A 26,829-nucleotide genomic window follows, 5' to 3' on the forward strand; every position below is an offset into this window, starting at 1 on the left:
GCCCATAGTGGTATACTTATCGCCAAATCGAACATCAGTGTCAGGAGAATCAGGGTCGTCATCTTACAATCTGGCTTCCTTCTTCACAATCTGTACCAGCCACGTAGGGAACCAAATAGAATTGTTTTCACTTGTGGAATAAGCACAAACATCTCCCTTCCTGGCCATGGCTCGGGCCTATCTCGTCCCTGACCTTGGAGAAGGACAGCAGCCCTCTGTAAATTAGCTGCCACTAGTCCTACGTTAGTAAGGGTGTCTCCCAAACCGCATTCAGCTGTGGCATTTTCAAAGATCATCTGTTCTATCACTGGCATTGTTTGCTCTGGTTCCCCAAAGATTCTGCCATAAAGGAGGGTCCTTTTGTCCTCCACTCTCTCTCCACCCACCGGTGAAGGATCCTTAAGCTTAACGAGCTCTGCAGTAGCCCTTGTTCCTTTTGAGTACTCTGTCTCCCCAGGCTTTCTGGCCTGATCCCCAGGCCCTTTGGCCTGATCCCCAGGCCCTTTGGCCTGATGCCGGCTAACACGCTCTGGTTCTGATAGCCTGGAGCGGACCTCTCTTGAAACCTCTTGACTTGCCCTAATAGCTGTGCTGCCGGCTGAATCCTCACAACACAAATAAGCTAGCAGCGAAAACACAAGCAAGAGGCCAACTACTGCAGCGGAAGCAATGGGTGAATATCTACCCACAACGAAAGCTTCCAGCCCAGGCATACCTTCCAGAGGTGTACCTGTAGTCTTTTAACCCACCCCAAAACTTGGGGGCCTCTGCGTCGCCTTGAAACTCCCGGATTTCGGCACCAGTTGTTCGCGCGCCTCTCGTGTCCCCTTCGCCCGCGAAAAAGGACACAAAGGCAGTGATCGGGTATTACTACAAATGAGGCTTTACTTGTAACAGCAGAAGCGGAAAGACCTCGGAAGGGCCAAAGACAGGAAGAGTCACAGCTTAAATACATCCTAGAGTGACGTGTTCACTTCTGATTGGCTGTTCACTCATCACCCAATATTACGCCTCGGGATTGGCCAGTGACTTTGGCGCGCTTTCTGCCTTTGCACCTGCGCAGTTAATTGTTTACTACTGGGAGGACAAGATGCCCTCACCATCTTGGAATGGCGAATTATATCACCGCTAACAGCGGCTTCCTACACCTTATCTTTTTTTTTTTTTTTTTTTTTTTTTGGCTTTTGGAGACAGGGTTTCTCTGTATAGCCCTGGCTGTCCTGGAACTCACTCAGTAGACCAGGCTGGCCTCGAACTCAGAAATCCACCTGCCTCTGCCTCCCAAGTGCTGGGATTAAAGGCATGGGCCACCACGGCCGGGCTGCAAGGCAGCTTTGATATACCACTCTTGATTGGCATTTAGCTGCTTTGGGAGCTAAAAATAAAGCATTCCATGATTTCCTGGTTTGAGGGTTCTGACAAAAGACCTTACTCTGATACTTCTGCATTTTTAAGTGAGTCAGCATCTTCCCTTACAACTTTAGTATTATTTCTTAGCTTTGTATTCTGGACATCTTGAATATGGTGTGTTGTGTGCTCTGGTCTTATTTGATTGGAGTTCTAATGTCTCTTATGTTTGAATATCTGTGTATTTCTCTACACTTGGGAACTTTTTTGCTACAGTTTCATGAAATAGGTTTACACAATGGTGTTTACCTCAGCTCCTTTCTCCAATCCATGTAACTCCTTTCTCCAACCTATATAACTCTGACTGGCCTGGAACTCACTATGCAGACCAAGATGGCCTCATGGCCATGTTTTCATGATTCATCTGTGTTTGGTTTTGGACCCTGGGGCAAGGGCTTGAGGTGCATATTTTACATATCAAGCAGGCCTGGCCTCCAGGTTCTCCCAGCATCCCTCAGTCCCTACCTGGTACGCCCTGTCTCCAACCTTGAACTTTCCAGCCCAGGGTCTGGGCTGCCCTTCCTCTAGAAGCCTTTTCTTATATAATTCAGACAATTTGGTCTCCCCTACTCTCTCCTTCTTCTTTTCTCTCTCTTCCAGCACACTCTTTCTCTCTCTTCTCCCCCCATGGCCCTTTCAACTCCCCTGGTTTCAGTCCTTGGGACCAGTGAACTCACCCAAGAGCAGCTTTGTATCTGCTTGTGAAGAGCTCCAAACTCCAGAGACCCTTCCTCAAGTCTTAGGACATTGCAGTCACCCAAAAATCACAAGAAACCATACCTGGATGCAATCAGCAGAGGTTTATTAGGGGAAAAGCCAGCGGTCAAAACGACAAGCTCTTTAGCTCCAAGAGCAGGGTTTTGGCCTTTATAATTTTTCACTCTACATCCCCACTTCTTTCAATTTGGTTGTTTTTAATCATAAAAACTCAATTATTAATAAGTTTATTCTCACCCCACTTCTTCTGATTAGGATCTTTAGAAAAGTTTAAACCCCAGTGTCATCATAATTACCATTTTCTTGATCCAAAGTCCTATATTGGTGGCGCAACACAAAAAGCTGAACAGCATTTATCCTTTCTCTAACAAAAGTTACTAATCTATTTAAAATGTAGGGGCCTATGGTTAAAAGCAAAAGTAAAATCACAAGGGGTCCAGCAAGGGAGGATTGAACCAACTCTCGAATCAACGTTGCTGTGCCTCTCTATCTTGTCTCTGGTCTAACCTTTCTCTGAATTTACTCTCTGGTCACTCTTGAATGGTCTACATAATAGTAACATTTTTTCTTAGAGCAGCACACAGACTTTCTCCTTTAAGAAACAGCAAGTCTAGTAACAACTTAACTTTGTTACTGACTGTTCTAGGGCTCTCAAATCTACATCAGTGGCAGCTCTCAGCTGATAAAAATAATGAGGTGTCTGTATCAATGTAGCCACACCTGTCTCTATACCTATGACCACTCCTAGTCACAATGTAACAGCTAGAGTCAAGGAAAATAGGCTCTCTGCAGAATCATCTAGGGTGTATCTCAAACTCAGTTCAAGAGTACTTGCGGGATCTAGCTGGACAAGTACACAATAATCTTTGTTCTCATCAAAGATAGCAGTGGAAACACATGGTGTTAGCCCGGAGCTGTAAGTCTACCATTTATCAATTTTAGGCACTAAGTATCTGTTAGCAGGGGTTCTTGGGCTCTATTCTATTGACTAGGGGTTTCAAAACATTTCCTTTTCTTTGAAACACACTTTCAAAGTTGTCTTCTGACTTTTCCACATTTGTGGCACATAGCTGTCTACATATACATAAAATCACATATATAATAAAGAGAAATTGCAAAAGGAACAAATCTATATAACTCTAGATTCACATTTCAACTTCAATCTTGTAATCACAAGCTGTCATTTAACCTTGGGTGTGTACACCCTAAGCCCTACCCTCTAAGGCAGCATTACCCCTGTGCCTCTAGGGTGGGATGTCTCAGGAGTCAAGGCCTGCAGTTCTTTAGCCTTGTAGAATAGCAGACGACCTTGAGCTAAACAGCAGGAGGTTGCTCTGGCATCTGGATGTTCAGGCACACATGTTGGTGGATTTCAAGGAGGTTGGATGGTCAGCAGCACCAGGAAGTCTCTTAGTAGCCTGAAAAATCATTTCTCACACAAAAGGGACATTCTGGGTGTGGAACAAGGACAAGGGACACTCTAGCCAGCGCCAGTTCCCAAGGGTAGTTTAATTTTAGGCTTCTGTATATTCTCTCTACCTGTCCTGAGCTTTGGAGACAGTATAAACAGTGGATCTTCTAATATCTCTGACAATTCCTGACTTACCTTAAAACTGCTCTCTGATCTAACTACCTAGGACACTTGAAACCTCGGGAAGGTCCCTATTCTAGGCTGTTTTCTCCTAGGTATTTCTTATTTACTCTAAGTCTTATTATTTCTCTGGCTCAAAACCTAAGGTCCCTTATACGCTTTAAGTCTCTTGGCTGCTTGGTTGCACTCATATCTTGAGTCCATCTGTGTATTTAGCCTGGTAAATCCTTTGCTTTCTGGGGAGTATAGTTCTCCCTTCTTGTGTGCACTTTTTCTCTAGATAGTATCTGGCAGGATGGCTAGCAATCTGAGTTCTTTCTCTTATTCTGTGCTTTAAGTGAGGCCATCTCTTAGGCCCACAACTGGAACAGGCTCCCATATCAAGACACTTGATTTGTCCAGTTATTGCCTCAGGCCACTGAGTCTCCTCCCTTTTTGGTGTCCTGGGCAACGAGTACTCACAGTTCCTGGCTTCATCAGGGATTCCTTTCTTGGTATATAGTCCTGCAGACATGGGCTGTGGCAAAAGCATACCTGTTGTCCATGCAGATGTTGGCTTTCTTGTCAGCCCCAAGTTCCAAGGTTGTTCTCTGCACCGATGATCTCAGGGGTGGGGAGTCAGTCCAGATGGCATGTGTCCACCATAGTAGCGCTGGCTTGTCTCTGACCAGCATGGAGAAAACTGCTCCTGTCTGTAAAGCAGGTTACCTCGGCTCCCGGCTGGAGTTAGTAGGAGAAACCTTTCTTCTATCCATGAGTTCTTGTCAGTTAGTTGTATCCCGTCTGGGCCACCATCTTGGGGAGTAAGTCTTAACCCAACAGAGGGTAGGAACAGTCTAGGATGACCATAAATGAATGGGATACCCAGCCCATCTCTCAGTCCACCATATTTTGGGTAGTCCATAAATATATTTTGGCCCATTGGCCTGGAGGAGGACCCTGTCTATCTTAATCTCTGTCTTTACACTGAGTTAATATCTTCGACATTTGGGGTGTTTTTCAAGGCCTGGGATTTCCTGGCCCTGGCTTCTATTTGTTAGGGCCCTCTTGGACCCCAAAGCTGGCTCCTTTACTTGCAATGTGCACACTGGTCTTTATTTTAAAAGGTTTATCTCCCTTTGATTGGAGCCCCTCTTCTCTGCTTTCTGAAAATTTTTTCCCTGTCACCTTTTTCTTTCTAGTCTCAGCAACTTTACACTAGACCTTTTATCTTCTAGTCTATCATTTCTATTTCTCTCTTCTAGACTTACTTAGCAACTTACACTAAATTTTTTATCTTGTCTGTTCCTTCTTCTCCAGACTTACTAAACCTTGATGAAAATAGTGAGGTCTCATGTAACTCTCTCTCTCAAGATCTATCAGCGGGATCTGGCGTGGGCCTTTGGGTGTCCCTTACCTTCTGTCACATGAAGGTCTCAGTCACATCTGGTCCGAATCAACCCGCTGCTGACCACGGTCTGATCAATTGATGGGGTCCCCAATATCTCCATGTCTGAGGGAACATTCTTTTTCCGGTGTCCCCTCTTGTTCTCCACTTCTGAAGACCAGAACCTTCAAGGATCTTGTGAAAGAGAGGCTCTTATCTTATTTATTGTTTTTGATCACCTGTAAAGCAGTAAATAGTCTCTTAGAACTCTGTACAGACTAGTGTATCTGTGAGGCTGCATGACTATTGTTTATATCACACTAGAGACTACAATTAGTTCAGTCTACAAACAGTACCTTGTCCACAGGTGTAATGTGAGCTCACCTCTGAAGCTCCAAGAAGGAAACCAAATCAGAATGAAGAGCCTTATCCACAGTATTTCACAGCAAGGACTGTTAAGATGACACTTATTTAAATTTAACTTTTGACAAAATAGAAACTTTGGTCATAGTTCTATAAAAACCTTTTAAAGAGTTACTTCTGATTAGAATATTATTTTAGAAGTGATATACAACAAGAACAATAAAGTAAACATTTTTATGTCTAACATAAGAGCACAAGTCTTCACCATCTTCACCACTTCTTCAATTTTATCTTGTCAGAACTCTCATCTTTGAACCAAATCTTAATGAAAATCTCATAAAAATAATGAAATTGTCCCAAACAGTAATGGCTAGAAAATCTATCAAAACTGAAGCCTATATATATTTTTCTGACTCAGGACAGCCTGTAACTTTTAAGCTGTAATTTTAGAAAAAAAAAAAAAAAAAAAAGCACTCCTTTACTTATTAAACTGGGAAAAATCATTATCAACTTTCTTTTTCTGCTGGTGCCCTTCTCCTGGCCACAGAGCAGGGCGATTTACACAGTTTTTCTTGTGTAAATCAAGACTGTCTCACAAGTAAGTTTTAAACTAAATTAAGTAAGCAGTTTTAACCAGTTCTTTTCTCTTTTTAAAAAAATAATTAACTCTCAGGTGAACAATCTTGCTGTGGCTGTCTAGCTGCCCTGGCTCCACTGCCAGGTTTTGTTTTGTTTTTTATCACCTGGGTTTTCATCTATCTTCATAGGCAGCAGGTGGAAAACCGCCAATTTGTTACAGCAGTGACCTCAAGGTACCCAGTACAGCTGCACACCAAATTAGGTGGCTGTCGCACGCTGTTGCTGTGCTGGGGAACCACGAGTTGTCGCCCGCCAAGTGCGGGCTGGGCAAGGGCACCCTCCATGTGCTGTTACCTGGAGCATACCCTACATGCGGTAGGTGGGCTGTAAAAACACGAACCTCGAGCACGAACCGAGGTAGCTGCCCCTTATTAAAGGACCTGCCCGCCTTTCTGCAGCTGTATTCTTGTACCAGCGGCTTCATTCCTCTCTCTGCCGGCAATCATGTTACCTATTTTTAACTCAAGATGTTTAACACAGTAGATTAACAGCTAACACACAGATGATTTGCCAAGAAAAGACACACACATATAAAAACAACAACACAAATAGCTCACCCCTCTCACGGGTGGTACATAAAACACAGCTCACCCCTGCCACGGGTGGCACAAATAACACTTAACCACATTTGGTCACAACCCCAGATGGAGAAGGATTCCATGTCTTCTCCCCCAAGTAGGAGCGCTCAGCCTCTTGAAACCTGACGGTCAGATCCCCTGACCTTCTGGAAGGCCTCTCGCCTTCCCCTTGAAATCCAACGGTCAGATCTCCTGACCTTCTGGAAGGCCTCTCGCCTTCCAAGTAAGACTCCAATAACCAGACAACGCGGTCAGTCTTCACAGATTCAGATTTAACAGATTCAGACAACTTGGTCAGCCTATGCTGGACCAAGTCTACCAGATTTCTAACACGCCAGCAATGAACAACCCAAAAATAGACATACTGCCATGAGAGCATAACAACCACGGTGGCCATTTCTGACCTTTTCTCTCTAGTTTCATTGCTAACACACAAAAAGACTAACAAAAAACCCGTCTCAATCGCCAGTGCCAGCCAAGAGGGATTCCACATCCTCTCCGGCACCTAGATGCAAACCTGTGCCAGCCAAGAGGGATTCCACGTCCTCTCCGGCACCTAGATGCAAACCTGTGCCAGCCTAGAGGGATTCCACGTCCTCCCCGGCACCTAGCTGAACCCCCAAATGTCTCTGGGGGTGCAGCAGCTAGTGACTCTCCAGCACGTCTGCTAATCACTCATTTGTCTCTTCTCGAAACAAAAACGGTTTACTGCCCCTCACGAGACAGAAACAGCTGCCAGTCCAAACCGAAGTGCACTTTTCAGAAACCAAATAATTCAGACAGACGGGCACAAACAACTTAACCAAACAACTTAAACAAACCTAGACAAAACAGCACACGAGACATCAGACGATTTAGGCAACCCCTGCACATGAAAAACCAGAAACCAGTACATGAAAAACCAGGCAATTTATACAAAAGGTCACACAACAACCAGACAGAAAAACCACGGTGTCCCTATACCTCCCAGCGTGGTTCTTGGATTAAGGTGGTCGCATATCCCGGACTAGCCCCCAAATGAAGAGCTCCAAACTCTGGAGACCCTTCCTCAAGTCTTAGGACATTGCGGCCACCCAAAAATCACAAGAAACCATACCTGGATGCAATCAGCAGAGGTTTATTAGGGGAAGAGCCAGCGGTTAAAACAACAAGCTCTTTAGCTCCAAGAGCAGGGTTTTGGCCTTTATAATTTTTCACTCTACACTTGCAGCCACAAATCAACTGGGTTCACCTGAAAGGGGGGCTGGGAATGAAAGGGGATGGAGGGCTAGAAGAGATGAAGCCAAGACAAAGTTCTCTGATCAAGGCTCCAAGCTTTAATATTGAGCTCTCAATTTAAAGGGGAAGACCCAACCCACAACCCCTCCTGGGTTCAGCCAAAGATGGGAGGGATAATCCATAATCTGTTCTAGGTCAGGCTGGAGATATCTCAAGGCAAGCCCAGGAGCAGTTCTGCTTCTGTGTTCTGTGCAGCTAAGGTGGGTAACTCCACCTAGATCCTATCACTTGGTCTATTGTGGTAAGCCAGGTCTCTCAGGCCTGCTCACGGCTGGGGGAAGGGTACACAGCTTCCCAATAAACCTGCCTGTGGGGCGCTGAGCTATGAGAGACAACCAGGTGCCTGGTCAAACGAGCTTTTGAACCCTGGAGACCCTTTGGGACGCAAGATGTTCAGCTCTGTTCCTGGGCCCCTGGCTCTCTCAGCTTCCGCCCTTCACAGCCCCTCCCACAGAAAGAGGTTTATGGCCATCGGGTCAGTAGGAATAGTACCCCAGGCTATGATGCATATGAGGCATCCCCCAAAATCTCAGACCAAGCCAATGGGATCACCTGCTGCTAAAACCTTCACCCACCCCAAACTGTATATATTGAGCTTAATTGAGAAGTAAAGGGCGCACAAGAATCATCCATGTTGTCCGGAGAGCTTCTGTCGTGGATCCTCCCCTCTTCGCCAGCTAGCCGGGGCCCCTCACCGACTCAGCGATAGCTCTTTACACTGGGCAAGAGATCCACTCTCTTTCCCCCCAACTACCTAGCCAGCACCTCCCGGCTTAGCAAAGAGCTGTAACACTTCAGAAGATGCTGGCTTTCCCGAAGCACCTTCAGGGTTCTCCTCTCTCTACTGTAGAGATGGTGACAGAGGCAGCAGCAGACCTTCCCTGCTGACACTCTACCCTGAACCACCTGTGGGCAAGGGCAGTGGCAGAGACAACGGCTGTTCGCACCCTGTCCTCTGCCAAGCCTGAGATTTTGTGGGATCCCATCCAGAGCTGGTTCCCGCACCTGCCTTTAATATATAATATATGATCTGGCTTGAATCAGGTCATTTCACTGGCAGAGAAATTACCTATCAACCACCCCACGGTATCTTCTCCTCTCTCCTCCTTCTCCTGCTTCTCCCTCGTGGTCCAGTCTCAGACCCCAAGCCCTGGACCAAAACTCTGCCCAGCCATAGGCTGTAGGCATCTTTATTCAACCAATAGTTTTAAATTAAGGAGCAAGGTTACATAGCATTACTTGGTTTACTTGAGGATGTCCTCATCCCTGGGGGCAACCAGACCCTGGGGGCCAGTATTTAGCATTACAATACATAGGAACAGACCACACCCCAACAACTTACTTATTCATTTATTTATCTTTTGAATGTATATGTTTACTTCTGAAGGTCAGAGGACAACTTGTAGGAGTCAGTTCTCTTCTTCCTCCACGTCAGCCAGGAATTAATCTCAGGTCATTAGGTCTTGATGGCACTTTTACCAACAAGAATGGACTCAAGCAGAAGCTCAAGGACAATTTAATTAGAGTTTAGAAGAAAAACCCCAGGGCGGACAAGCTGTAAAGCCCATTAAATGCCTGCTGGAGGAATGTAGGGGTGAGGAGAAAAGCCATAGAGCCTGTATGAAGGTCAGATCCACAGTGAACAGACAGCCTAGTGGGTGTGAGGAAGGCTTCAGAAAGGGAGAGAGAGAGAGAGAGAGAGAGAGAGAGAGAGAGAGAGAGAGAGAGAGAGAGAGAGAGCAAAGTAACAGAGAAAGAGTACCAGAGAAGTCTCTTTAGTTTTTGGCCAGTATCTGAAAAAGTCAGAAAAAATAAAAAGAGCCTTTCTTCATGGCTGCTTGACTTGTAAGGACTAAATTGGGGGACTAAATTGGGGCCAAGAATCAGAGAAAGAAAAGGCACAATATCTCATCAAGGGGAAAATTATCTGACGTATCTCTTTAGTGTGGCTTAAGGAAAGCTCCAATTTTCCAGGGGTGGTTCCTTGGCCAAGTTATTGAACTAGAATGTTAGGTCTCCACCCAGCATAGAAATTCATTCTGTCCTCTTGACCTAAAGGAGCTCTTACCTCTCAGACCTGTATCTTTATGTTACCTGCTGGCTTCCACCTTGGCTTTAGTGAGGATAATCTAAGTTTTGTTCTCTTTAGATAACATACTTTTGTAAGAGGAGCTAAGGTGGAAGGAGTAAGGAGAGGAAAAGGAAGAGGAGGAGCGAGGGAGAGCAGAGATGTAGGAGGATGGAGAGCCATGCAGGTATGGAGAACAGTTTCAGGTAACAACTTTTATTTAGGTTAGCTAATTGGGAAACAACTCTCTTTGTATGGGCATATTGTTATTGAGCATTACTAAATATATAAAGCCTTTGATTAATATTTAGGCATTAGAGTCTCATTTTCTTACTGGGCCAGCATGGATGGCGGGATGGTCTGGGCATTGCCCAGCCTTGCAGAGACAGCATGGAAGATTGGCAGAGCTGGCATCTCATGGGTGGCAGGGCTGGTGTTTCTGGCTGGCTGTTTCTAGATGCGGCCACAGAACATGGTGGCTGAGCTAGGCAGAGCTGCCACAGCTCAGATAGCCAGCATGACCGGCAACCATTTTTAAATAATTACTACAACAGAGATTTTTTTTAAGATTAATCAAAGGCTTTATGTTTGGTAATGCTCAATAACAATATGCCTACACAAAGAGAGTTGTTTCCCAACTAGCTAACCTAAATAAAAGTTGTTACCTGAAACTGCTCTCCATACCTGCATGGTTCGACATCGTTCCTACATCTCTGCTCTCCCTAGCTCCTCCTCTTCCTCTTCTTACTCCTCCCACATTAGCTCCTCCTACATACTTTCTCTCTGGCTATATTTAGGCTTTTTTTCTTCTATCACAGACATTTCCCAGTAAGCATCATCATAGTGTTGCTCTCCTGTGACCTACATATTGTGCAGGCATTGGGAAGGGCTGGCCATTTCTACTAATTATGTGTGTAGGAGGGAGTTCCCACACCAAATTACTGAGGCCTGGTGGCCACCAAAACACTCCAGTGTACCAGGGACTCAGGATTTCCTCAGTCCAGGACTCAGGATGTTCAAAGATAAAACTGGGACAGTACTGAAGGACAGTCTATGTCCGTCCCTCCCACAGAACACACATTCCTTGGGGGCAATTGGATAACCAGCAAGCCAGGGGCAAATTCACACTACACCTGTAACTCCTGACCCCTGTGGGCTGGAGACCCTGGGCTGGCTTACTGGGTCATCATTTCTTTCTCTGGACAATGCTGTCTCAGGAACCTTGTCTCTATGTGTTCTCATCTCTTCAAGAAGCTCTACTTGTCTTTGAGTTTAAATATCAGAATAGAAAAAAAAATCCTACACCACAAATCCTCTGACCTCCACATATACCATAGATGTGGCTGGTCCTACTCCAGAAAACCTCCAGATAAAAATGACTTAGGCTGGGCATGGTGACCTGTGTCTTTAGTCCCAGCACTCGAGAGGCAGAGTCGGGTGGGTCTCTGTGAGTTGGAGACCGGCCTGGTATATACAGTGAGTAGTACCAAGGCAGTCAGGGATATGTAGTGAGACCCTATCTCAAAAAGAAAAAAAAAAAAAGACTTCGTTTGCCATAAAGTCTATGACATACTCTGGGAATTGGTGAAGGTGCATTGCACCACACTGATCTCTAGGGGGCAGTGTTACCCAATTTCACAAACAACGGAATTCCACATCCAGCATTTCAGGGAGCCCTGTGTGGGCGAAAGTCTGTATGCATGAGAAGTTCCCATAAGTGCAAATTTTTCTTCTTCGTGTAGATCTTTAGCGCAACCAAACAGTCCCTCACATTATAATGTACGTTTATACATTATTTTATTTTGGTCGTATTTGCCTACCTGTTCGATCGGGTGTTGTCTCGAGGCCTTGCTACAGATTTCACTTGTGATCCTCCTGTCTCAATCGGTGTTGGAAGCATACGCCCTTATGTGACCTGTACTATATTGATTTAATTGAATTTTTTTACTAAGCTTTTCCCTCTCTGTACTGTTTTCAAAAGCAAGTGTTGTCCCCATAGCACCCTCATTAACTGGGCGAAGAAATAAATGACAGGTTTCTTGATTCTTCCAGGAATCTAAAGTGTTGCGATACACTAGAAACACAGAGTAACTACTCTCTGCCGGAGAACATCTGCCGGAAGTGGGTGGAAGCAAAAGAGGGAGTTGCCGAAACCTGCGGGCTGTGGGATTAGTAGAGGTTCTGGTGCTGACCGGGCACAGATTACTTACTGGAATTTTTGGCTTGACAGAATTACGCCCAGTCCGCGTGCCATTGCTTCCTCCGCCTTAAGCTTGATTTATAAACTGCGGCCACAGCTTCTTTTCCCAAAACCTGCTGCTCCGCTTCTGCGCCCAGCCTGAAAAGCTTGCTCCTACCCAGTCCTACTCAGTTTACTGCTGCTCTTAGATTCAGCCTCATCTGTGATAACGCTCGTGGAACTGTGGAGTCAGGTGACCTCCAGCACCAGTTTTTTCACTCACTAGTTGCGCGTGCTTCCTTGGTCTGATTTAACTGTTTAAGAAATGCCAGTTGCTCTAGATTGTATTCCCAGCACTGGGTGGGTTGGGATGTGGGGACGACCTAGCGCATAATCGTGCTCAGTAAAAACTTGTGCAATAAGTGGTTTCCTTCCCAAAGACGCCAGATCCCCTTAGATTACTAGACTGCAAGTAGAGAGCTACATTTTACTTTTAGATTTATGTGGATGAGTGTTTTTGCCAGCTTGCATGTATTCCACAGGCATTCGGTGCCCAGTCGAAACTGTGTCGGACATCCTAGAATTGCAATTGTGGTTAGTTGCTTGCCACCACGTGAGCGCTGGTTGGATCCTCTGCAAGAGCAATAAGTGCTTTTAACCGATGAGCGATCTCTCCAGTCTCCGAGAACTACAAATGTTACTATGCTCTGAACAGAGAAGCTGCAGGCTCCTGCCCGGAGATCGCAAGCCTACTCAGCTCTCTGCCATCTTAGCTTGTCCAACCCAACAGCACTCGCTGACTGAGTTTGACTATGGCGGGATCTCACCCTTCCACGGCGCGTGCATTACCAAGTACTGCCAGTTCCTGCAGAGCTAGTACCGTCAGCCACGCCCCGGCTCAGGCCTTGCACCGGGGTGGGTGGGACCTGCTGGTACACACATGCGCACTCCATCCTCTTTCCTCTTCCGGCAATCACACCTTCGCGTTTTGACTGCGAGTCCTTTTTGTCCCCTACTGCGTGCCGTGTTGCTTCCCCGCGGACGTGCTGGCTGCGAAGCAAAATGGCAGCCACTGCGACAGTTCCTGGCTCTGGGGCCGGCCGAGCAAACAAACGCAGCGGCGGCCCGGGCGGTAGTGGAACCCAAGGTACGGAGGAGGAGCCGCCGCCGCCCCTCCAGGCAGTTCTAGTAGCCGATAGCTTCGACCGCCGCTTCTTCCCCATCTCCAAGGACCAGCCTCGGGTGAGCACCCCGCACGCGAGCAGCCTGCGGGCCTGGAGGGTAGCGGGGCTGCAGGTTGCCACTGCAGCTGGTTCGTGAAGCGTGCTCTGGAAGCTACCCTAAAGTTGAGTTTATCTGGTTGGAAGAAGATGGAGGGACTGAGTGAAACCCCGATGGCTGTCCGACCAGATGAGTAGCTAGCAAACATGGATTCTCGCAGAGCTGTCTGCCCAGCGCTGGGAAGGATGGAGAGGGCTGTGTGTAGAATCAGTGTTTGAAAGAAGCCCTCCCAGGGGGATTTAGTAGCGCAAGAGGAGCCTCCACCGCCTTTAACCTTGCAGAACATGGGCAGTTTTTTTTTTTTTTTTTTTAAATTGCTTCAGAAAAGGCGATGGTAATATATATCTAAAGGAAAAAAGGCTAGATGTCGGCCTGGTTCGGGCTGTTTTCCTATCTGCTGAAAAGGGAACCAAGTGGGTTGCCATCAGATTACCTAGGTATAGGAAATTGGTATTGGGCTTGCAAACTACTGGGTCACTCAGCAATCCATAGTTAACTCAAACAGGGATTTGCCTTTGACTTAAGAATTCCTAAGGCTAATGACTGCCCATTTTTTTGACAAGTGTTTGAATGATTTCTGTGGCTCTTAGTGTCAATAGAAGTAAATTCTATGTGGAAAAGGCGTTAGTGCTTAGAGTTCTAGAGCCATGGCCGACGTTTGTCCTTCATGCCAGCACTGGTCTCCTATAACATATCTGGGTCTGATACCGTGCCTATTAGGTTCAAATCCTAGTACCTTAGATTGAATCTTAGAGCCTGTTGCTTTAGAATAAAAGGATAAAGCAAACTATAAGGTCTGCAATCACTGATGAAAGAAACATTGTTGCATTGGGGTACTCGAAGTATAATCATGGCTTGAAGATCTCAGAACTTTTCATATCCTGCCCTGTAGGTCCTCTTGCCCCTGGCCAATGTTGCACTAATTGACTATACTCTGGAATTCCTGACTGCAGCAGGTGTACAGGAAACATTTGTCTTTTGCTGTTGGAAGGCCGCTCAGATCAAAGAACACTTACAGTAAGGCTCCAGAATATTTTCTTTCCGTGGTTCACTGTCTTCTTCCAGTTCTTCCAGAATGGATTGACAAAGTAGAGACTTGAGGAGGAAAAAACTGAGTCTGTTCTGGGCTCACGTAAGGTTTAGTGTTTTCCTCACATGCCCTGAGGTAAGCTGCTGGAACTTTCTTTGCCTTGAGGTTCCAGAAACAGAAATTAAAGGCTTGCCTGTGATTTTTCTGAGTCTTTCAAAGTTTGTTCCCATCAATTTTGCTTTTTATTTGATGGCTCCAGAGTATATGTTATTGGAAGGGCATCTTTATTTTCCCACCAAATTTCCAAATACTGTCTGTTCTGACCCCCAGTGACAAGAACAAGCTCTTCCCCTTGTCTTTCCCCTGTCCACTTCAGTTTCAAGCCCACAGTAAGTTCTTAAGAGATGCTTGTTAAAATTTGGAAGAGTTAGTCTGGGAATTTATGAGTTTGGGAAATAAAGACTAATATACTCAACATGTTTTCCATGTTACAGTGTTTAAAGTTGATACAGACTCAGAACAAGAAAGATGACATGAAAAAAAAAATGTTTTCCCAGAATATTCTCATATTCTAGATCTCATAAGATTTTGAATTCAAACTCATATTTAAAGGCAGGAGTCAAGGTATAGAAAGGAAATGACCATATTTCTCAAGCACATAAAACTAATGACAGTCAATGCTGAAAGCATTCATTATGTTTCATAAGTCTCTTTGAAGCCAGGGACGCTGGCAGCAATCCAGAAAAACCACAGAGGAGTATAAACACTGAATGGAGGTTGGAGGTCAGGTCTGTGATCGTCTGTTTAATTTACTGTTCCAATCATCACTTTCCTACAGGAAATCCAAGTGGTGCCATCCTACGTCCCTCAATGTTGTTCGAATAATCACATCAGAGCTATACCGATCACTAGGAGATGTCCTCCGTGACGTCGATGCCAAAGCCTTGGTGCGCTCTGACTTTCTCCTGATATATGGAGATGTCATCTCAAATATCAATATTTCCAGAGCCCTGGAGGAACACAGGTCAGGCTGGGGAAGACGGCAGGGACAGGACTCAGGGACCAGCAGAATCCTAAGACTAACTCTGCCTCTTGTTCTTTATAGGTTAAGAAGGAAGCTAGAAAAAAATGTCTCTGTGATGACGATGATATTCAAAGAGTCATCACCCAGCCACCCCACACGCTGCCATGAGGACAACGTGGTGGTAGCTGTGGACAGCACCACAGACAGGATTCTTCACTTCCAGAAGACCCAAGGCCTGCGGCGTTTTTCATTTCCTTTGGTAACTGGGTGTCTGGGGAACTCAGGTAGGAGAGGGAGGAGCATCGAGAAGAGAGAGGAGCTAAAGCCTTCTCAATATCTCCCTCAGAGCCTGTTCCAGGGCAGTCGGGACGGAGTGGAGATTCGATACGATTTGTTGGATTGTCACATCAGCATCTGCTCTCCTCAGGTGAACTCTCCAGAACAGGGCTGCACAGCCAAAGAGTCGACCTCGCAGGGGTCTGTTATCTGCATCTTTCCCCTCTCTTCCTTACTTGTACAGTAGAGAGCTTCAGTTACCTCATTCCCAGTATACTGCAAACCAAATCTAGGACTGTGTCTCACAGCTAGTTATTACGGGTTAGATAGCTCTCTGGGCTTGTTACTGGTAAAGTACTTAACCTAGCATGCTGTCTTTTCCCCACAGGTAGCTCAACTCTTCACAGACAATTTTGACTACCAAACTCGAGATGATTTTGTACGAGGCCTGTTAGTGAACGAGGAGGTGAGGAAAGCTTCCAAACCCTCTAGAGGAAAGGGTTTATCTTACTCTGGTAACCTTTGCTTTCCTTTTGTGTTTCATTAAGCCTGAGAAAGCAAACGCAGGCCTTTTGACTGTGTCAGTGAGCAGCGGAGAGGCACTGAAAGGTGTTGTACTTGGGGATTGTCTTCCTGACTTGCTTGATTGGGTAATTGCATTTCTCATTTAGATCCTAGGAAACCAGATTCACTTGCATGTGACAACTAGGGAATATGGTGCCCGAGTCTCCAACTTACACATGTACTCGGCTATTTGTGCTGACGTTATCCGCCGATGGGTCTACCCTCTCACTCCAGAAGTAAACTTCACTGACAACACCACACAGAGCTACACTCATTCCCGACACAACATCTACCGAGGGCCTGAAGTCAGCCTGGGCCATGGCAGCGTCCTGGAGGAAAACGTGCTTCTGGGAGCTGGCACTGTCATTGGTAGCAACTGCTTCATCACCAACAGTGTCATTGGCCCTAACTGCCACATTGGTGAGCACAGGTGGGGAGCCTAGCAGCGGTCCTATAGATATGGGGCTACAGTGTGTGTCCAGAAGCTAGGGATAATCCTTGTGAATCGGAAATAGAGTGGCTATTGTAAAGAAGGAGCAGAGGGATGGAGAAGTGGTTCAGCCTGTGTTGCTCTTGCAGAGGCCTCAGATTCTGTTCCCAGTATTCATAAGGTAGCTCACAAGTCACATGCAGGAGGATCCAGTGACCTCTTCTGACCTCCTGGGCACCGAACATGTGCATGGTGAGCATATATATGGTGTGCATCTATAATTCAGACAAAACACTCACACACATAAAGTTAAATTGAGTGAAATCTTGGGGAGAGGGAGTAAGAGGAAACTGAAAGGAGAGCCTTGTGCCTGCTGGTGCACACATTTCTGTTTGTCTGGTTTTGAACAGCTGGCCTTGAACTCAAAGAGACCCAAGTGCTGGGATTAAAGGCATGAGCCACCACACTCAGTGTTGCCCACACTTATAGTCCCAACACCTGGGAGATGGAGATAGAAGGATTACAAGTTTGAGACCATCCTAGCTAGGACTATATATTGAAATTTGTCTTAAATAAAAAAGGCAGGAGGGCGGGACAGAGGAAGTTAGTTGGCTACAGTTGTGTATAATCCCATCTACTCTGGGGAATAGATTGAGTCAGGGCTTTTGTGGCCAGCTTGGTGATTTTGAGACAGGGTTTCTCTATATAGTCCTGCTATCCTGAAACTGTAGACCAGGCTGGCCTTGAACTAACAGATCCACCTCAGTGCTGGGATTAAAAGTAAGCACCACCCAGCTCTGCCTAACCTGTGTATGACTCTTAAAATGACTCTTCACATTCTGGAATGTCCTCTCTGTGTTCACATTTGGAGGCAAGTGGAGAGTTAGTATGTTCGGTCATTACACCTTACAAAAGGCTTTCACGTTTTAGTTCTCTTGCCCCTGTAACATAACATCTAACGTAAGGCAGTGCTGGCACCTAAATGCTATTTGTGGGTTCTCTGTGTTCTTTTTTTTTTTTTTTTTTTTTTTTTTTTTTTAATAATGTTTTTATTTTTGTTTTATGTACATTGGTATTCTGCCTGCATGTCTGTGTGGGGGTGCTGGATCCCCTGGAACTGAACCTACAGACAGTTGTGAGCTGCCATGTAGGTGCTGGAAATTGAACTCACGTCCTTTGGAAGGACAGCCAGTGCTCTTAACCAATGATCCATCTCTCCAGCTCTCTCCATGTTCTTTTTACTCTCCCATAACCATGGTATCCCTCTTGACATCACCTTGTTTGAAGAGTATGAGACTAGGAATAGTAGTAGACCTTTAAAAGCACACAGTAGGATTCAGATTTTGAAACACACTGAGGTGGGGTCGTTGGGTTCTCTGTACAGGTGTGGACGTGACTAATAGGTTTATAGTTCATTCTGTGAAATCCCTAGGGTTCTCAGATTAAGCCACATATGGTTTAAAATTATTGTCAACTTAGTAGAGGATGGTCAGTTTGCTCTTGGGGCTGACCTTGGAAGGGACTGGATGTTTCTAATGTTGGCAGGTAGAGTATCAGCTAAGTGGGAGCTGGGCTGGGGCTGGTGTCAATCAGCCTTGTCCTCTGTGAAGGACTCTGTTTCGGATGTGGAGCCCTGAGTGACCAGAAGTCCTCCTCATTCTGAGCCAGGTGATAATGTGGTGCTGGACCAGGCCTACCTGTGGCAGGGAGTTCGAGTGGCTGCTGGAGCAGAAGTACACCAGTCTCTGCTCTGTGACAGAGCTGAGGTCAAGGAGCGAGTCAAGCTGAAGCCACACTGTGTCCTCACTTCTCAGGTAAGGCTTGTCCAGGCTGTAACAACCCCTGAATTGAATAGTGATTGTGCCAAGTCTAAAGGGACCATATTTCTCCCCTATAAGTAAGCCTGCGGGGCCCAAGTTTCTTTGACCTTCTGCTTAGCTTAGTATATAACCAGAATAAAACAAAAAGCATTGTTCTGACTGTCAACATACAGTTCTCCTCAATGCACTATTAAGTCTGTACTTGGTTCTTTTTTTTCTCTAAGGTGGTAGTGGGCCCAGACATCACGCTGCCTGAGGGCTCGGTGATCTCTTTGCACCCTCCAGATGCAGAGGAAGATGAAGATGATGGCCAGTTTAGTGATGATTCTGGAGCTGACCAAAAAAAGGAGAAAGTGAAGCTGAAAGGTGTGGGGCTCAACAGGTGTGGGGCATCTGTGCATCTCTCTGCCCCATAGGAAAGCACGTGTCCCAACAGGTGTGGGGCATCTGTGCATCTCTGCCCCATAGGAAAGCACGCGTCCTTCCAGAGAGATGCATGCTACTGCTGAGCCTCCTCAAAGGGCAATGTCTTTTCCAGGTTACAATCCAGCAGAAGTTGGCCTTGAAGGCCAGGGATACCTCTGGAAAGCAGAGCATGTGAACTCGGAGGAAGATGAGGAGCTACGGCAGAGTCTCTGGGGTGAGCTGGACCTTACACCTGCCTGTCTTCTACTTACTCTGAATATTCTTAAGAACTCTGAATGCCTTGGAACCCGGTTACTATTGGCCCTTCAGTTCATACTGACAGGGCACATTGCTGGTTGTCAGTATCTTTTTGTTAAAACTGTGTTTGTGTGTATGTGTGTGTCTATGTATTCAGGAAGTAGAGGTGAGAAGGCAGCTAGCTGGAGTTGGTGCTCTCCTTCCACCATGTGGTCGCAGAGACTGGTAGCAAGTGCCTTATGCTGAGCTACCTCACCGATCCCCTCCTCTTCCTCATGCCCCTTAAAACAATGCACTCTCATGTGACCCATCCTAGCCTTGAGCTTGCCTCAAGCTTCCTGATCCTCTTGTGTCCATTTCCTTGGTTGGGATGCCTATACAGGCGTGTGTAGCACACCTGATTTTGTGTGGTGGTGAAGATCAAAGCCAGGCCTTTATACATGCCAGCCATGTGCTCTGCCCACTGAGCCGGATCACTGGCTCCTCCTTTCTGTGTTTTTAGGACTCACGATCAATATGGAGGAGGAAAGTGAGACTGAAAGCGAGCGAAGTGTGGATCCTGAGGAGCTGGACAGCCGAGCAGGCTCCCCTCAGTTGGATGACGTCAGAGGTGTGAACAAAGTGGGGAAGTCTGTTCTCTACATGTATCAGCTAGCTCAGTCCCTCCCAGAAAGGCTTTGGTGTAAAGTCAGAACTGCCTTAGAGTTTGCCTTAGAGCAAAGCATTCCGGAACCCTGAGTTTGCTCTCCTTTCAGTTTTCCAGAACGAGGTCCTGGGAACACTACAGCGGGGCAGAGAGGAGAACATCTCCTGTGACAATCTAATCCTGGAGATCAACTCTCTCAAGTAAGACCAGCCCTTCCTGCTTCCCCCTGCTTGCTCCCCTATGCTGCTGCAAGGGCAGCCCTTCCTGCTTCCCCCTGCTTGCTCCCCTATGCTGCTGCAGGGGCAGCCCTTCCTGCTTCCCCCTGCTTGCTCCCCTATGCTGCTGCAGGGGCAGCCCTTCCTGCTTCCCCCTGCTTGCTCCCCTATGCTGCTGCAGGGGCAGCCCTTCCTGCTTCCCCCTGCTTGCTCCCCTATGCTGCTGCAGGGGCAGCCCTTCCTGCTTCCCCCTGCTTGCTCCCCTATGCTGCTGCAGGGGCAGCCCTTCCTGCTTGCCCCTGCTTGCTCCCCTATGCTGCTGCAGGGGCAGCCCTTCCTGCTTCCCCCTGCTTGCTCCCCTATGCTGCTGCAGGGGCAGGCCTTCCCTCCAAGCACTGCTGCCCGAGGAGGAGCCTGCATAGAATGGCAGGAGTGCTTGGAGCAAGGAGAACATTAGCACCCAGCCTCCGCTTAGATTTCCTCTACTCCAGTGTGCGGCCACAGTCCTAGTCTTAGAGCAGTGAACACCTGGAGCCGTGCTGTATCAGCTACTTCTGTTGCAGCAAAATGGCTGCAATCCGCAACTCAAGGAAGGCGTGGTTGATCTTGCCCCACAGTACAAGGATACAGTTGATGGTGGCAGGAGCTGGGTGCAGCTGGTCACATGGCACCTGCAGTGAAGCAGTAGAAGTAAGAACTGGTGATCAGCTCCTCCTGGGACCCAGCCCAGAGAACAGTGATACCCACACCTCAGCGACACCTAGAACGGGTCTTCCCACATCAACCCAGTTGGAAACTGCACACCTGTGTCCAGAGATTGGTCTACTGGGTGATTTTTAGATCCTGTCCAATGGACCATCAGTATTCCCCATAATTCACAGTCATCTCCCCACAGGTATGCCTACAACATTAGCCTAAAGGAAGTGATGCAGGTCCTGAGCCATGTCGTCCTAGAGTTCCCCCTGCAACAAGTGGATGGCCTGCTTGACCCAAACCGCTACTGTGCCCTGCTGCTTCCTGTAAGCCAAGACTGGGGCTGCGTGTGAGGGATTGAGTACAAACAGCTAAACAAACATCCTTGTAGTGCTTATCTTAAAAGGAGATAGGAGTAGGAAGGCTTGCTCTTGGGTGGATGTTACTTCTGGGTCTTTTCTTCTCTTTGAAAGGTGGTTGGTTTCTAGAGGAACACTAAGTGGTCCAGAGTCCAGTCATATTTAATACTGAATGTTCTTTGAGACTCCAGAATTGAGAGCATTCCAGGCCCCCAACAGGACATTTGATACAGTACTGGGAACACATCTGTAGTCCAACTCTGCCAGGAAGTTGAGGCAAAAGAGTTACTGGAGCCCAGGACTTTGAGACCAGCCAGATGGCATAGCAAAATTCTGTCTCAAAGACCAAACAGTCTAAAACAACATGAAGAACAGACCTGGTGATAAACAGCCCACAGTGGTTAGACCCAGAGCAAGGTTAACCTTGAGGTTGGGGCTAGGAATTTTGAGACAGCCAACAGTGTCTATCTGACCCCTTCTCCCTTCCCTGAGAAATGCCACCTTTTCTCCAGCCTTGTGTGGGAACAGTTCCCAAATGATCCATACTGCCTATATCCTCTCCCTCTTGTCCTGCCATGTCATCAACATTGATTACCTTTGTTGTTCAGCTGTGGGGACACACTAAGGAATATGATACATTTCCACCATCACCACCCCGTTTTTTCCCATAGCTGCTCAAAGCCTGGAGCCCTGTTTTTAGGAAGTACATAAAGCGTGCAGCTGACCATTTGGAAGCATTGGCAGCCATTGAAGACTTCTTCTTGGATCATGAAACTCTTGTTACTTCCATGGCCAAGGTGAATACCATCTCAAGCTTCATATCCTGTGTCTGCCTTGAAACAGGCCTTCATGACCCCCACAGAGAGAAAACTGAGGTTAACTTGAGCCTAGCGTAGAGTGTTCACTGCACCATCTGTCCGTCCCAGGGGCCAGCCTGAGGATGCACTAGCAGACACTCAGCAGGAGATCCATGAGTCATGGGTTCCCAGTACCACAAAGAGTGGCCCACTCTTGTCTTTGTTTTGGGTGGATGGTGATGATATGATGATAGGTCTTTTGGGATATGTTTGGGTTTTTGTTTTTGTTTTTTCCCAAACTGGCCCTAAACTTGTTAGGTAGTTCAGTTTGGATTCCTGAGCCTCCTGACTCCACCTCCCAAGTGCTAGAATTACAAGCATATACCACTATGCCTGCTCTCTTGTCTGTTTTGAAGAGGCTTCTTAATATGTGGTGGGAAGCTGAGAGCCTGGTAGAGATGCTAAGGTCTTCTCTTATATTATCCATCATATTATTATACCCTGGCTAGAGAGAGGGATCCTGAGACTCCCTTTTGCTGACTCTGTAGGTCCTGATGGCTTTCTACCAGCTAGAGATCTTGGCTGAGGAAACAATCTTGAGCTGGTTCAGCCAAAGAGACATAACTGACAAAGGCCAGCAGCTGCGTAAGAATCAACAGGTACGCTGCCGTCTGCTCCCTGCATTCCCTAGTCCTCCACTCTAAACTCTAGGGACTATGGCCAGAACTGTTTATCTGCTAACAAGAACAGTGGGAATGCATGTTTCTCCCCTGGCAGCTGTTCCCTCTGCTTCCTTGCAGCTGCAGAGGTTCATCCAGTGGCTGAAAGAGGCAGAAGAGGAGTCGTCTGACGATGACTGATGGTGACTGCCGGATCCGTGTATCTCGTGGCTGTCCTCCTAAGAGAGGACAGAACAAGAAAGCTAGCTACAGACTGAGAGTTAAAATGGAAAGGAAGTAGCAACTACAGTATTCTTCCTACTGCTGGCAACCATGTGCTGGTCGTCCTAACCACAGTTAGGACAAGGGAAGTTAGACTGAACTAGGGGGGATCTAGACAGACCCTGCAGCTGAGGGTTGGTCAGAGGAAGCACTTCTGTGTTCCAGCTTTCCCTCAGGGAACAGTAAAGAGCAGCTGGTCCTCTCTGTTGTTTGCATTTGTTAATATTACAAAGAGGAGTAAATTGGGCTTCAGGAACTCCTCATGATCAGCCAGGTAAGAAAGTAGCTGCTTTTAGCCAACACCTGGAGGAGAAGGAGAAGGGTTGAGGTGGCCACACGGTGGTGCTATGCTACCTAATTTTTTTCCATTCTCCTGGCTCTTGGGACGTGAAGGCTGAGCTGCCTTCCTGAGCTCCATAGACCAGTCTGTGACCCTGCATTGGAACGCCAGACCCTATTTCCATAGCTTTTCCTGGTCTGAACATTCTTCAGGTCACCCGAGGGTGATGGTGCCAGGCATACTTGAAGCCATCTGCTACTCCTTTTGCCTTTTCCAGTTGACCACTTCTGCTTCTGTCAGACACTAGGTCACATTCATCTTAAAGGATAAGGAAATCTACCTGCTGTGCTAGTACATACCTTTAATCTCAGTACCCTGGAGGCAGAGGTAGGCAGATCTCTGTGAGTTCAGGGCTAGCCTGGTCTACAAGAGTGTCTAAACAGTGAGGGCTACACAAACCCTCTGTGTATGGGTGGGAGACAGAGGAGGGGTAACTAAAGAAATGTTCCTGAGATGTTACGAGTCTTGCAGGGCGTAACTAAGAACCTTAGCCTTAGAGAACTCTGTGCTTTGTAAGGTGTCTCAGTGAGGTGGCCACTGCCTGGGGAGCAAATGAAACCCAAAGCCAGGAATGGACATGCTGCACAGTCCCTGTGCAGTGTGCTCTCACCTTGGCTCCCAACCCCCTGAAGTACATTTTCTGATGAGATGTGTACAGAGTCAGAATTTGCTCCTGGCCTGACAACTAAGGTTTGTCACTGTGCTAGACAGCTCTCATAACTCAGCTCTTCCCTTTTGTCAGGTCTGTGTTGCCCTCATATAGAGTGAGTCAGTAAATTTCTCTTTGACATGACTATAGTAAATGTCATGGTAGTAACAAAGGACATCACACACATGACATCATAGACACAATAAATGACTTTGTTTCAGTTCAGTGGAAAGGAATAAGCTAAAAAAGAGGGTAGGAGGACTGGTCTCGACTTGAGGGACCTACCAGTGAATTTTTGAAAAGGAAAAACAAAGATCTTGGGACATACTAGTTAGCACTCAGAAAGCTGAATAAGAAGTTTAAGGATTCCAGGCTGGCCTGGGCTATGGGAGACCCTGGCCAGATACAGGACCTATTACCTGAAGACCATACAATGATGACTGCCTGTACCTTAACAAACTACGAGACATCTCTGATCCATTCCAGATAGTGACACAAATCAGAAATGACTTTTAAAGAAAGGACCTTTCTAGTAAGGGTGATGGAGAAGGCTTTACCGAATTGTGATGCTAAACTGGCTTAGAGAGGAAGAAAGGTTAACAGCCCATCAAAGCAGAGATGGCCAATTCTGCATGGGAAAGTGCCTGAGTCTGTAAGGAAAACAGGAAGTAAACGTCAATATTTTGAAAAATTAAAAATGGAATCGTAAGGGCTAAAGAAATGGCTCAGCAGTTAACAGCATGTGTTCTTACAGAGGACCTGGGTTCAGTTCCCAGCACTCACTGAGCATAACTCCAGTTCCAGGAAGCACATGATACACAAACATGCAAGTGAACAAAACATACATTCACATGAGAAATCTAAACAGAAATCAACAGAGTAGTAAAAGGTGACTTAGGTGATCTTGTTGCTGGTATAGACTGTTATTAGTAAGATGTAAACCAGTGTAACGTCTAGGGCCTCAGAAGGTAAAGGACTGGAGATACAGAGAGGATATCACACAGAAATCCATTTAGGAACAAGTTCCTGCATACACATACCATTGCCCCTGGCAAAGCCAGCCAGGTGATTAGCTTTTTCTCTACAAGAAACAGGCAGTTGAGTCTTTGATTAATAGTAGGGAGGAAATGACCAAAGAACATGTTCAAGGTCATGAGAAACCTGGCATGCAGCATGTCTGTAACCCTGAGATCTGTGTATGTCTACTAATAAATGTCACTGTGGTAACGAAGCACTTAGACGGGAGGCAGGAAGGTCAGCAGCTTGTGAACATCCTCAGTCATACAGCTAGTTTAAGGTCAGTCCAGGCTACATGACATTTTGTCTCAGAAAAGATCACAAGTTTCCAAACTGACAGAGCCTGTGGGTTCCTGGCAGGATGAAAGTCCCAGATTTCAACATGTCAAAGCCTCTGGAGTCATTCATATATGTAAGGGTGGGAACTTAACTTAAATGTAAAGGAAAACACTTGTTTTGGAACATCTCGGCCACACAGTTGCTTGACCGGCTAGTCCAAAACAACTTTAAGGAAAAAAAGGATGGTCTTTGAATGTTGACATTTTTCCTTTTCTTGAGCCTCCCACAGGAAGACTTTGCCCCTTTATCATCCTACAGTGAAATTTTACTTAGTAACTCTTGTACGTAAACTTCCAACCTGCATTTCAGTGCCTTACATGCAGCAGAATTAGAGATCCAAACAGAAGAATCCTCCAATACAAAAAGCCAAGAGCAAAATACACAAAATCAAGGAATTTCTAGTAAAGTAGGATAGGATTATGCAACTCGAAGGAGAAAACACTGTGTCCATAGAGTGTCATGAAGGGGGAGAGTTAGAGTATAGAGTCCCCCCAGCCTGCTAGACCTGTTTTTATTCTCTCTGAGCATGCATAAATAACAATATATTGGATAGATAAAATCTGATATATTGAATAAGTAAGTAGCTAGAAAGGTTGTAATAGGAAATCTTGTAATGAAGTGAAATTAGAGGCAATAAGGATACAAAGTCAATCTAGAGGGTCCAACAGAACTGTAGAGAACAAGGGGTGGGGGAGACAAAATATTAGCCATTCAAGAAATTGTTCTATTTCTAGACAGTAAGGATACTCCAACCACCTGGAAAAGTGAATGAGAAAAGATTTTCACTAAGCAAAACAGGTACTTCTAGTTTATCAGGTGCTGAGACAGGAAGATGGTTTGAGCCCAGTAATAAACAGACTGGACAACAGCCCCAGGAATAAAAAAGTAATGCCCCAAAAGGCTTTTAGATAGAAGAAAATGTTAAGCCAGACCAACCACCTGTTAATGGAACTAGAAAACAAATTGTTGTTTTCTAAATACTAAACCCTGAGATTGTGTTATTTAGGGAAAAACTTGTTTTTAGTTGTGTGGTTCAGTCTTAGCACACACCTTTAATCCAAGAGGTTTCTGCTTCAATATTGTAGGCAGGATTAAATAAAGTCAACCAAAGATCAAGAGGCAGAGAAAGCAACCAGTTGACAGGAAGTGAACATGGGATTATTAACGGGAAAAAAAAAGTAAAGGGAGTCAGGAGATGACAAACAGGAAGTAGGAGGGAGGGAGATTGAATTTAAAGGTTTTCTGGGACATCAGCTGAGGAGGAAGGTCAGCTGGGTACTTTCTCTGCCTTTCTGAGCTAGCAGTCTTTCATCCCAGCATCTGGCTCCCAAGTGTTCATTGGTAAAGTTGAACAATTGAGATTTTGTTTAAAAAAACATTTGGCACTCCAACATGTGGCACAACCACATGGACAGAGAAATGCCAGCTGCAGACAAACTGAGAAGCCATCTGATTTGATAAGACACCTACCTGGGAAGCCCTCAAAGAACAAGTTAAATAATAAGAGGAAAAATCTATCCCACTTTAAGGATGGGAAATAGGGTCCAGTATAGTGCTAC

General features: G+C 46.2%; 1 protein-coding gene and 1 long non-coding RNA gene across 3 annotated transcripts; one reads left to right on the forward strand and one right to left on the reverse strand.

Annotated features, from left to right (window-relative positions):
- Positions 1-2,188: 2,188 nt before the first annotated feature.
- LOC143444008 (uncharacterized) lies at positions 2,189-13,040 on the reverse strand. Of its 2 annotated transcripts, none has more exons than XR_013113469.1 (2): positions 12,218-13,040; positions 2,189-5,320 (listed from the first exon to the last, which is right to left on the reverse strand). It is a non-coding gene; the product is annotated as an uncharacterized LOC143444008 (long non-coding RNA). The 2 variants fall into 2 exon arrangements; XR_013113468.1 differs by lacking the exon at positions 12,218-13,040 and adding an exon at positions 11,828-12,206.
- A 138-nt stretch (positions 13,041-13,178) lies between these two features.
- Positions 13,179-23,129, forward strand: Eif2b5 (eukaryotic translation initiation factor 2B subunit epsilon). The gene is made up of 16 exons (XM_034515463.2): positions 13,179-13,428; positions 14,360-14,484; positions 15,336-15,521; positions 15,603-15,780; positions 15,868-15,948; positions 16,186-16,263; positions 16,469-16,781; positions 18,460-18,605; positions 18,836-18,977; positions 19,150-19,251; positions 19,777-19,884; positions 20,030-20,120; positions 21,031-21,154; positions 21,859-21,984; positions 22,533-22,643; positions 22,785-23,129. The coding sequence occupies exons 1-16, from the start codon at positions 13,249-13,251 to the stop codon at positions 22,842-22,844; spliced, it is 2,151 nt and encodes a 716-aa protein (XP_034371354.1). The 5' UTR covers positions 13,179-13,248; the 3' UTR covers positions 22,845-23,129.
- Positions 23,130-26,829: the final 3,700 nt, after the last annotated feature.

The sequence above is a fragment of the Arvicanthis niloticus genome, chromosome 12 (assembly GCF_011762505.2).
Source record: "Arvicanthis niloticus isolate mArvNil1 chromosome 12, mArvNil1.pat.X, whole genome shotgun sequence".
Taxonomy (NCBI): domain Eukaryota; kingdom Metazoa; phylum Chordata; class Mammalia; order Rodentia; family Muridae; genus Arvicanthis; species Arvicanthis niloticus.